Raw genomic sequence first — 13,077 nt, 5'->3', positions numbered from 1 at the left:
ATCCTTGGGGAAGATTAACAAATATAAAATAAAAAGTTAAGCATTGCTTCTTCCTCTCTATATTCACATTTTAGAATTCTTAATTAAGGGATTTGATCACTTAGGTCTACTTAACTAAGATTTTACTGTATAGTAGTTCCTGGGCTATCTGACTCTTACAAAATCTCAAGGATATCAAGGTTAACTTTAAACAATATTCTAAAAAAGCCTAAAAGAAATCACATACCAAGTTTTAGACTAACTAGTCTAACTAAAACATATGGTTTCATTGCTTAGGACTGAGAGTACAGTTAGTTCATTTACCAGTATGCTGAGCAATATGAGTTTAATGGGAACTGACCCCCATGCTGCAAAAAATTTGACTATAATTTTTGACTCTTCAAAATCTTTAATCATTCCTTGGTGTTTGTGGGGGATTGGTTCCAGGGCCCCAACCCTGCAGATAGCAAAATTCATAGTTGTTCAAGTCCCTTATATAAAACTAGAGGCCTGGTGCACAAAAATTTGTGCACTGGGGGGAGAGGGGGGTCCCTCAGCCTGGCCTGTGCCCTCCCACAATCTGGGACCCCTTGGGAGATAACGACCTGCTGGCTTACGCCTGCTCCCGGGTGGCAGAGGGCAGGCCCAATCCCTAGGTGCAGCCCCTGGTTGGGCTCAGAGCAGGGCCAATTGGGGAGTTGGGGCATCGCCCCCTGTCATGCACAGAGCAGGGCGGATTGGGAGGTTGCGATGCCACCCTCAGTCACGCTCAGGGTAGGGCCGATTGGGGGGTTGGGGCACCGCCCCCTGTCAAACTCAAGGCAGGGTCGATGGGGAGGTTGTGGCGCCACCCCCTGTCAGGCACAGAGCAGGGCCAATCATGGGGTTGGGGCGCTGCCCCCCCATCAAGCACAGAGCAGGGCCCATCAGGGGGTTGGGGAGCTCCACCCTGTCACGCACAGAATAGGGCCGATAGGAGAGTTGGCACACAGCCCTCTATCACACACAGAGCAGGGTGGATCAGGGGGTTGGGGCGCCGCCCTCTATCACCCACAGAGCAGGGCGATCAGGGGGTTGGGGCGCCGCCACTGTCACACTCAGGGCAGGGCCGATGGGGAGGTTATGGCTCTACCCCATCACACACAGAGCAGGGCCCGTGGGGGGGGGGGGGGCACCGCCCTCTATCACCCACAGAGCAGGGCCGATCAGGGGGTTGGGGCGCCTTCCCCTGTCACGAACAGAGCAGGGCGGATAGGGAGGTTGTGGCCCCACCCCCTGTCACACACAGAGCCGCAGGGCGATCAGGGGGTTTGGGCGCTGCCCCCTGTCATGCTGATTCCGGTGCCGGGAGGCCTCGTGGCTCCGCTGATCCCAGTGCTGGGAGACATATTACCCTTTTACTATATAGAATAGAGGCCTGGTGCACAGGTGGGGGCCAGCTGGTTTGCCCTGAAGGGTGTCCTGGATCAGGGTGGGGGTCCCCACTGGGGTGCCTGGCCAGCCTGGATTAGGGGATGATGGCTGTTTGCAGCTGGTCACACCCCCTTTAGGGTGGGGGTCCCCACTGGGGTGCCTGGCCAGCCTAGATTAGGGGATGATGGCTGTTTGCAGCTGGTCACACCCCCTTCAGTGTGGGGGTCCCCACTGGGGTGGCTGGCCAGTCTGGGTGAGGGGCTGAGGGCTGTTTTCAGGCTGGGACTGAAGCTCCCAACTGCTCCTTTTTTTCTTTTTTCTTTTTTTATTCTGGGCCAGCATTAGCTCTGAGGCTCCAGCTCTTAGGCCTCCGCTCCTGAAAGCAGGTATCTGGTTTGTTTGAGTTCTCGAAACTCTGTATCAACTCCAGCTCTGAGATACCAGCAGGCTGAAAGCTGGTTTTTGGAGTTTTGTTTAGCGTCTGTATTTGTTACAATGTTTCTTAAACTGCAGGCTCAGAGGCCGGCAAGGCAGGCAGGGAACGTTGGAGTCCTCCGTCACTGAAGCAAGCAAGCCTCATGTTAGTTTCAAGCTGCCTGGCTGCCAGCCGCCATCTTGGCTGACAGTTAATTTGCATATTGCCCTGATTAGCCAATGGGAAGGGTAGCGGTCGTATGCCAATTACCATGTTTCTCTTTTATTAGTGTAGACTAGAGGCCCGGTTCACGACATTCGTGCACTGTAGTGGGGGGATCCCTCAGCCCGGCCTGTGCCTTCCAGGACCCACAGGGGATGTCCACCTGCTGGCTTAGGCCCGCTCCCAGCGGGCCGAAGCCAAAAGGCAGATATTCCCCCAGGGGTCCTTAGCACTGCCGCAGAGGCAAGAGAGTCTCCCGCCACTGCCACTGCGCTCATCAGCCGTGAGCCTAGCTTCATGCACCCCCTGTGGAAGTGCATGACCACCAGGGGGCAGCTCCTACGTTGAGTGTCTGTCCCCTCGTGGTCAGTGCATGTCATAGTGACCAGTCATTCCATCATTTGGTCGATTTGCATATTAGCCTTTTATTATATAGGACTAGAGGTCCGGTGCACAAAAATTTGTGCACTCGGGGGGCAAGGGGGTTCCTCAGCCCGGCCTGTGCCCTCACGAAGTCTGGGACCCCTAGGGAGATAACAACCTGCTGGCTTAGGCCTGCTCCCGGGTGGCAGAGGGCAGGCCCAATCCCAAGGTGTAGCCCCTGGTCTGGCTCAGAGCAGGGCCAATTGGGGAGTTGGGGCACCGCCCCCTGTCATGCACAGAGCAGGGCAGATTGGGAGGTTGCGATGCCACCCTCAGTCACGCTCAGGGTAGGGCCGATTGGGGGGTTGGGGCACTGCCCCGTCACACTCAAGGCAGGGTCGATGGGGAGGTTGCGGCGACACCCCCTGTCACGCACAGAGCAGGGTCAATCAGGGGGTTGGGGAGCTCCCCCCTGTCATGCACAGAGCAAGGCCGATCAGGGGGTTGGGGAGCTCCCCCCGTCACTCACAGAGTAGTGCCGATAGGGGAGTTGGGGCACCACCCCCTGTCACACTCAGGGCAGGGCGGATCAGGGGGTTGGGGCGCCACCCTCTATCACCCGCAGAGCAGGGGGTTGGGGCGCCGCCACTGTCACACTCAGGGCAGGGCCGATGGGGAGATTATGGCTTTACCCCATCACACACAGAGCAGGTCCCGTGGGGGCCGGGGGGGTTGGGGCACCGCACCCTGTCACACACAGAGCAGGGCCGATGGGGAGGTTATGGCTCTACCCCGTCACACACAGAGCAGGGCCCGTGCGGGTGGAGGGGGGGAGATTGGGGCGCCGCACCCTGTCAAACACAGAGCAGGTCCGATCAGGGGGTTGGGGAGCTCCCCCCTAACAGGCACAGAGCAGGGCTGATGAGGGGGTTTGGGCGCCTTTCCCTGTCATGAACAGAGCAGGGCGGATAGGGAGGTTGTGGCCCCACCCCCTGTCACACACAGAGACGCGGGGCGATCAAGGGATTTGGGCGCTGCCCCCTGTCACGCTGATCCCAGTGCCGGGAGGCCTCTTGGCTCCACTGATCCCGGTGCTGGGAGGCATATTACCCTTTTACTATATAGGATAGAGGCCTGATGCATGGGTGGGGCTGGCTGCTTTGCCCTGACGGGTGTCCTGGATCAGGGTGGGGGTCCCCACTGGGGTGCCTGGCCAGTCTGGATTAGGGGATGATGGCTGTTTGCAGCTGGTCACACCCCCTTCATGGTGGGAGTCCCCACTGGGGTGCCTGGCCAGCCTGGGTGAGGGGATGATGGCTGTTTGCAGCTGGTCACACCCCCTTCAGGGTGGGGGTCCCCACTGGGGTGCCTGGCCAGCCTGGGTGAGGGGATGATGGCTGTTTGCAGCTGGTCACACACCCTTCAGGGTGGGGGTCCCCACTGGGGTGCCTGGCCAGTCTGGGTGAGGGGCTGAGGGCTGTTTTCAGGCCAACTGAAGCTCCCAACTGCTCCTTTTTTTTTTTTTTTATTCTGGGCCAGCTTTAGCTCTGGCTCCAGCTCTGAGGCCTCTGCTGCTGAAAGAAGGTATCTGGTTTGTTTCAGTTCTATAATCGAAACAATGTATAACTCCAGCTCTTATATCCCGGGCTTGCTGAAAGCAGGTTTCTGGGGTTTTGTTTAGCTTCTGTATTTGTTACAATGTGTCTTAAACTGCAAGCTCAGAGGCCGGCAAGGCAGGCAGGGAACGTTGGAGTCCTCCGTCACTGAAGCAAGCAAGCCTCATGTTAGTTTCAAGCTGCCTGGCTGCCAGCCGCCATCTTGGCTGGCAGTTAATTTGCATATTGCCCTGATTAGCCAATGGGAAGGGTAGCGGTCGTACACCAATTACCATGTTTCTCTTTTATCAGATAGGATGGCACAGAATAATGCATACAGTTGACCCACAGTATAGGTGGATTCCTAACCATGGGTGGAAATACTCTTCCATCCATGGTTGGTTGAATCTGCATTTCCAACCCAGAAATACAATGTGCCAACTGCATATTTTAGTGAAAAAAATCCATGCATAAGTGAACCACACAGTTTCAAGTAGTGTTTTTCAAGGGTCAACTATATATAGATAAGTTCAATTAATTTTGAAAAATAAAAAATGGGGTAAAACCAATTATAATGATTAGATATCAGGATGCAGTTTATTAAACAGACACCCCCAAACATTTTATGATGAAGTGCTAAGTATAATTTTTCCAAAGTTTTATGCCTTTGAAGGTAGACTTGTGAGCAAAAGTCAAGAAGACAGCTACATACTATGTGGACTTTTTTACATGAAACTGCCTGAAGCTATGGAGGAGGCACATTTAGAAACAACTAGGTACAAATGAGTACCCTGTCACAGAGAATGATTTTGAATAAAATCTTTTAATAAAAAACAAATAGGTTTAGTTTTCCCTAAATAATTAATTTGAATTTACGGGTCATTATTTATATATGAGACTTTATCTCTCATGTTCACAAAATTCAGTGCCTCCATATTATTTCCTCATTAGCAAGCACCTAATAATACTTTACAACTTAAATAAATTTACGTGGCCAGCCATTCACAAATCTGTATACCAACTTCCCCCTCTAACTTGAGAATAGCTTGGAAAAGTATTTTTGACTCATAATTTGTAAAAAAAATAAGATATTGTTATAAAAAATGTGAAGGAAGTTCACAGTGCAAACATCAAAAATCTTAGTTGATGGCCTGGCCAGTCTGGCTCAATGGTTGAGCATCGACCTCTGAATCAGGAGGTTCCAGTTTGATTCCCAGTCAGAGCACATGCCCAGGTTGCAGGCTTAATCCCCAGTGGGGCGGGGGGAGAGAGGGGCAGGAGATAGCCAATCAATGATTCCCTTTCATCATTGATATTTCTGTCTCCCTCTCCCTCCCTCTGAAATCAATAAAATACTTCTTAAATCCTACTTGAGAAATGTCAGGTTTTTCACATGTAAAACTTTGTGCCTAATACAGTATCTGGCACATTACATACTCAATAAATATGTATTCAACCGAACCAAAGAAGGCAAGAGAGATGTTTCCTGCACTGTGGAACTGCAGTTAGGTTGATGTCATGCCCAAGCAATTGGCCAAGGCAAGAGTGTAGGATATAGGAAAGAGAAAAATCATGTCAGATTACATGGGCCCATGACGAAAGTCCAAAAATAAAAAAACACAAAGTGAAAACTAATCAAATATTCAAAGTTGCCACATATTGATGCAGTAATGAAATGAATAATCTAGAGAAGCTTATACTAATCAGTTCTCTCACACAAACTTCTAGGAGGTGGAGATGGTACTATACATAGGATTCTGTACTACTACACACTACCAATAGCTAATAGTTATTAGCAACCAACTAACAACTCAAATATAATATTGGAATTTTCTCCTTAAATTGAAAAATACACTTCAGAAATATAGTCAGATCATATGAGGCAGTATTTTTCAAAGTGTGGTCCACAAACCATATCTGTTAGAAACCCTTATTTCATTTATTAAAATATACATTTATATATGCCACCTAAGACCTATAAAATCAGAATGGGTAAGTGAAAAAGGGCAAGTGGAGCGCTAGAATACACTTTCTAACAAGATCTTAGGTGATGCACACTAAAGTTTAAGGCCTTTGATATAATATCTATAATTATATGCATTACTAAGGGAGATTGTTTCTTTTTCACTCCTAACTTCCCACTCTTCCCACTGATTCCTTATTTTCTAAAGAATGTTTCCATACTCTTACCTTCACTAATCAGCCATTTTTCCTACTTCCAATAGAGTATTTGGAAGATTCCTTCCCATTCTCTTAAACCACCCACAAACTAAAATACATCTTTTTCTGTTTTGGGAATAATCTACCATGTTGTGTATATAAAATAAATTCTGACTTAAGTAAATATCAAACCAATTTGGTAACCAATAACCATTTCATTTTTAATTCAAGTCTATTTGAATCTAGAAATTCAATAATGTTAAACAATATTACTCAAAGAAGATAAACCATATTTGATCTCTACTCATTGACAATACCTTGCCTACTTGAGTAGTTTCTTTCAAGGTCATGTTGTAAGAGTCGACCAGGGAATGATGGTGTTTCTTTATTTAGCCTTAATTCAACCTAAAAAACATTTTTTTTAAAAATTGGGTAAGAACTTAACATTAAGTAATGAAGATAAGTACAAAATAACATATAGTAAGTGGCACATACTACAACATACAGATGAACCTTGAAAACATTCTGCTAAGTGAAAGAATCAAAACACAAAATGCCAAAAATTGTATAATTCCATTTATGAATAACTGAGAATAAGAAAACCTATAGAAGTCACAGTAAGGGACTTTAACACCCTGGCAATACTGGATAGATCTTCCAGACAAAAAAACAACAACAAGGAAACACAGACTTTAAATAACACACAAGATCAGGTGGATTTTATTGACATAGAACATTTGACCCCAAAGCTATAGAATATACATTCTTCTCAATTACACATGGGTCATTCTCAAAGATAGACCACATGTTAGGACACAAAATAAGTCTCTGCTAGTTCAAAATGACTGAAATCATATCAAGCATCTTCTCTGATTACCATGGCATGAAATTAGAAATCAACCACAATAAAAACACTAAAAAACATTCAAACACATGGAGACTAAATAGTATTTTATTAAACAATGAATGAGTTACCAATGAACTCAACTAAGAAATAAAACACTTAATGGAAACAGCCATGGCAGGTTTTGCTCAGTGGTTAACATGTCAGTCCCTGACAGAAAGGTGGTGGGTTGGATTCCAGATCAACAGCATGTTACTGGGTTACAGTTTTGATCCCAGGCCTCATTTAGGAAGCTTAAGGGAGGCAGCCAGTGGATGTATCTCTATCACATCAATGTTCTTCTCTCTCCCTCTCCCTCTCCTTCTCCCTCTCCCTCTTCCTCTTCTTCTTCCCCTCCTCCCTCCCTTTCAACTCTCTAAAAATAAATGTAAAAGGAAGGAAGGAAGGAAGGAAGGAAGGAAGGAAGGAAGGAAGGAAGGAAGGAAGGAAGGAAGGGAGGGAGGGAGGGAGGGAGGGAGGGAGGGAGGGAGGGAGGGAGGGAGGAAGGAAGGAAGGAAGGAAGGAAGGAAGGAAGGAAGGAAGGAAGGAAGGAAGGAAGGGAGGAAGGGAGGGAGGGAGGAAGGAAGGAAGGAAGTTAGTTCATAGAAACAAAAATGAACACACAACAACCCAAAATCTATGGGACACAGCAAAAGCAGTCCTGAGAGAGAAGTTCCTAGCATTAAAGGCCTAACTCAAGAAACAAGAAAAGTTCTTTTAGAAAGAGAACAAGAAAAGCTCAAAGTAAGTAGAAAGAAGGAAATAATAAATATTAGAGCAGAAATAAATGACATAGAGACGAAAAAACACTACAAAAGGTAAATGAATCCAAGAGCTAGTACTTTGAAAAAGATAAACAAGATTGATGAGCCTTAAGTCAGACTCATCAAGGAGCAAACAGAGAGAATCCAAATTAATAAAATCAGAAACAAAAAGGTGAGGTAACAACTGACACCACAAAAACATAAAGAATTGTAAGAAAATACTATGAACAACTATATGTCAACAAGCTGGAAAACCTAAACAAAATGGACAAATTCCTAGAAAAAATATAATCTTCCATAACTGAATCAGGAAGAATCAGAAAACCTGAATAAGCCAATAAAACTGATGAAATTGAAGCAGCAATCAAAAAAATGCCAGCAAACAAAAGCCCTGGTCTGGACAGCTTCACAGAGGAGTTTTACCAAACATTCAAAGAAGAACTAACACTTACCTTCCTCAAACTATTCCAAGGAATCCAAGAGGAAGAAACACTTCCAAGCTCTTTTAGGGGACCAGCATTATCTTAATTCCAAAACCAGATAAAGACAATACAAAGAAAGAGAATTACAGGCCAATTTTGCTGATGAACATAAATGCTAAAATCCTCAAGAAAGCATTAGCAAATTGGATCCAGCAATATATTAAAAAGATCATACACCATGACCAAGTGGGATTTATTCCAGGAATGCAAGGCTGGTACAATACTCAAAAACCTATAAATGTGATACGTCACAAAAACAAATTGAAAGACAAAAACCACATGATCATATCAATAGATGCAAGAAAAAGCATTTGACAAAATCCAAAACCCAACTTTATATATAAAAACCTAAGCGACCATTTGACCAGTAGCTATGAGGTGCACTGACCACCAGGGGGAAGACACTCAATGCACAGGCTAGAAAACATGGAACAGAGTGATGAATCTCAGAGGGAAGTGGGGAGGGGCGAGGGCAGGAAGAGATTAACCAAAGATCTTATATGCATACTAGAGGCCTGGTACACGGATTCATGCACCAATGGGGTCCCTCGGCCTGGCCTGCAGGGATCGGGCCAAAACCAGCAGTCCGACATCCTCCAAGGGGTCCCGGATTGCGAGAGGGTGGAGGCCAGGCCAAGGGACCCCATCTGTGCATGGCACCGGGCCTCCAGTTTTTTATAAAAACCCTCAGCAAAGTGGGAATAGAGGGATCATACTTCAACATAATCAAGACCATATATGGCCTTATTTGGTTTGGCTCAGTGGATAGAGCGTTGGCCTGAGAACTGGAGAGTCTCAGGTTCAATTCCAGTCAAGGGTATATTCCCAGGTTGTGGGCTCAATACCCAGTAGGGGGTGTGCAGGAGGCAGCCAATCAATGATTCTCTCTCATCACTGGTGTTTCTTTCTCTCCCTCCCTCTCTGAAATCAATATAAATATATTTTTTCTAAAAAAAGACCATATATGAAAACCTACCAGTCAGAGTTTCTTCCCCCTGGTGGTCAGTTCACGTCATAGCAACTAGTTAACCAGTCTATTGTCTTCCCCTGGTGGTCAGTGCATGTCATAGCGAGCAGTCGAGTGGCCTTAGCATAACATTAGCATATTACGCTTTGATTGGTTGAATAGCCAACCAGACACTTAGCATATTAGGCTTTTGTTATATAGGATAGTACTGGAAGTCTTAATCACAGTGATCATAAAAGAAGAAAAAATAAAAGGCATCCAAATTAGAAAGGAGGAAGTAAAACTGTCATTATTCACAGATGACATGATATTGTACACAGAAAACCCTAAAGACTCCACCAAAAAACTACTAGATTTAATAAATGAACACAGCAATGTAGCAGGATACAAAATTAACATCCAGAAATCTATGGCATTTTTATACACCAATAATGAACTCTCAGAAAGAGAAACTAAAAAGACAACTCCATTAACCATTGCAACAAAAAATTAAGATACTTAGGAATAACCTTAACCAAGGAGCTAAAAGACCTGCACTCAGAAAACTACAAGATGTTGATAAAAGATATAGAAGAAGATATAAACAAGTGGAAGACTATACTGTGCTCATGGATTGGTAGAATTAACATTACTAAAATGTCCATACTACCCAAAGCAATCTATAGATTCAATGCAATCCCTTTTAAAATACCAATGGCATATTTCACAGATCTAGAACAAATACTCCAAAAATTTATATGGAACTAAAAAAGATCTTAATAGCTGCAGCAATCTTGAGAAAGAAGAACGAAGTTGGAAAGATCACAATACTGGATATTAAGCTGTACTACAAAGCCACTGCAATCAAAACAGCCTGGTACTAGCACAAGAACTGGCATATAGATCAATGTTTCAGAACAGAGAACCCAGAAATTGAGAACCCATAATTGAGCCATTATGCTCAATTAATATTTGACAGTGGAGGTAAGAGCATATAATGGAATAAGGATAATCTCTTCAATAAATGGTGTTGCAAAAATTGGACATGTATATGCAAAAAAAATAAAACTATATCACACAACTTAACCATACACAAGAATAAACTCAAAATGGATTAAAAACTTAAATTTAAGTCATGAAACCATAAAAATCCTAAAAGAAAACATAGGCAGACATCTCATGAAGCAAAATTTTCACAGATACAAAGGAAAACATAAATGGGACTACATCAAACTAAAAAACTTCTCCACACCAAAAGAAACTAGCATCAAATTGAAAGGGAACCTACTGCATAGAAGAACATGATACATGTGATAAGGGGTTAATTTCCAAAATATAGAAAGTACAATATAACTCAACAAAAGGAAAGCAAATGACCCAATTAAAAATGGGCAGAGGACCTAGCCGGTTTGGTTCAGTGGATAGAGCGTCGGCCTACGGACTGAAGGGTCCCGGGTTTGATTCCCACCAAGGGCACATGCCTGGGTTGCGGGCTCAATCCCCAGTGTGGGGTGTGCAGGAGGCGGCCAATCAATGATTCTCTCTCATCACTGATGTTTCCATCTCTCTCTCCCTCTCCCTTACTCTCTGAAATCAATAAAAAATATATTTTTTTAAAAAAAAGGATTGGTAGAATTAACATTATTAAATAGACACTTCTCCAAAGAGGACATACAAATGGCCAAGAGGCATATGAAAAAATGTTCAATGTCACTAATCACCAGAGAGATGCAAATTAAAACAATGAGATACCACCTCACACCTGCCAGAATGGCTACCATCAATAAATCAACAAACAACAAGTACGGAGTTTCCTCAAAAAATTAAAAATCGAACTTCCATTTTGACCCAGCAATCCCACTTCTGGGAATATATTCTAAGAAGCCTGAAACACCAATCAGAAAGAATATATGCACCCCTGTGTTACCAGCAGCACAATAGCTAAAATCTGGAAACAGCCCAAGTACCCATCAGTGGATGAATGGATTTAAAAACTATGGTACATTTACACTGTGGAATACTATGTAAAAATGCAACTGTAAAAAAGAAGGATTTATTACCCTTTGAGAGGGACCTGAAGAGTATTATGCTAAGCGAAATAAGGAAGTCAGAGAAAGACAAATATCACATGATCTCATTTATATGTGGAATCTAATGAAGAAAATCAATTGACAAAATAGATCCAAAGACAATGAAAGCATGATTTCAGAGGGAAAGAGGAAGGCGGGGGAGAGAGTGGGGAGAGAGGGAAGAGATTCACCAAAGAACTTATATGGAAGGTTTGGGGAGGGGATGGGAGTAGGGGAAGAGAGGTAGCAAGTGGGGAGAGGAAACATCTGTCACCATTAAAGTGTAAAAATATCTATAGACACAGAAAGCAGATTTGTGTCTTCCAGTGGGGTAGGGTAGAGGACATGGGGAGTGACGGCTTAATGGTTACAGGGACAGCCCTTCAGGTGATAAAATGTTCTGGAAGTAGACAGTAGTGATGAGTGCACAACATTGTGAATGTATTTAATACCACTGATTTGTACAATTTAAAATGATTAAAATGGTAATTGTTATGTTATGTGAATTTTAACACACACACACAATCTGAGTCAATTTTATGTGGTCAGATGAAACCATGCTCCCTGAGGCACTTCCAGTTCCTCCATACCCTCACCACAAATGTAATGATTAAAAGAATCATTTTCTCACAAACATAAGGAAAAACAAATAAAAACTAAATTCTGTTGGAAAAAAATCAGTTTTTATCACTAGAATTCCTTTAAGAGTTCAATTATAACATAATAAAATTATATACCTAAAAATTCTAACAAGGGATTTCTCTAAATTTATTTTAATTTATTTGATAGGGAAAAAAAATCAAACAACATCTCATGACTAGCCACAAAATAATTTAAATATGTATTTTAAAAGAATTATGATGCTTCTGATTCACCCATACTATAAACATTATAATAGCATTTGAATTATCTTCTTATGAATTATATGAGCTAAAGGTGTTTTCTTAAAACATTATGTCCACATAAGAGAAAACGAATTGTTTGGAAAGAACTGGAATGAGGTACATCATTCTTAGAAACACATCATAATGGTAGGATTTGTCCAATGAAATCAATTAGCAAAGCTTTGGAGGGAATCCATTAAGGCCAATTATAATAGAGAATGTTTTCACTTAATCTAGCTAACTGTTATTTATTCAAGATGATCAAACGGCCCTGGCCGGTTTGGCTCAGTGGATAGAGCGTCGGCCTGTGGACTGAGGGGTCCCAGGTTCGATTCCGGTCAAGGGCATGTACCTGGGTTGTGGGCACATCCCCAGTGGGGGGTGTGCAGGAGGCAGCTGGTCGATGTTTCTCTCTCATCGATGTTTCTAACTCTCTATCCCTCTCCCTTCCTCTCTGTAAAGAAATAAATGGAATATTTTTTTTAAAAAATGATCAAATGGTCTAATTTCCAAGTGTTCATTTTCATACACAAAATGTAAGCAACTGCTGCCTCCTTAACTGTGTCCTTCCATCCACCCTTTTTATGCCCCTCCTTACCCTCCTCAGGCTGTTATCTATAAACTCTGCCCTTTCCTTTAGAATTCCTCCAGTGACATCTATTAAGGATTTTCTTCAGGGGAAAAAAAAAGAATTGTGATGTTTTGAGGTGTAGAACTTGCTCAAAGGAGAAAAATTATATTCTGTCTTGACACAATTATGGGGAGGTGGGTATGTTTGAATGCTGAGGTTAGATAGGAGAGAAAGAAAAATGTGTACCTCAAAAATCAAATGAAAAGCCAGAAATTATGGAAATACTAGAGATATTATGGTAAAATTGTTTAGAAAAAAAAATCTCATCTTC

At 43.5% G+C, this 13,077-nt stretch overlaps 1 protein-coding gene across 4 annotated transcripts in view; it reads right to left on the bottom strand.

Moving 5' to 3' along the window:
- The window catches only part of LRRC49 (leucine rich repeat containing 49), a 205,067-nt gene that overhangs the window by 190,670 nt on the left and 1,320 nt on the right, over positions 1-13,077 (bottom strand). For 3 of the 4 annotated variants that reach the window (XM_036347684.1, XM_036347647.1, XM_036347658.1), the window contains exon 3: positions 6,465-6,552. The exons of the other annotated variant lie outside the window; for it this stretch is intronic. In XM_036347684.1, the coding sequence (XP_036203577.1) occupies positions 6,465-6,552 (88 nt within the window). The remainder of the gene's footprint in view (positions 1-6,464; positions 6,553-13,077) is intronic. 4 annotated transcript variants of the gene reach the window in all.

The sequence above is a fragment of the Myotis myotis genome, unplaced genomic scaffold (genome assembly GCF_014108235.1).
Source record: "Myotis myotis isolate mMyoMyo1 unplaced genomic scaffold, mMyoMyo1.p scaffold_m19_p_1, whole genome shotgun sequence".
NCBI lineage: Eukaryota > Metazoa > Chordata > Mammalia > Chiroptera > Vespertilionidae > Myotis > Myotis myotis.
Note: the sequence above shows the minus strand (reverse complement) of the source record. Positions and strands in the feature narration are given on the sequence as shown.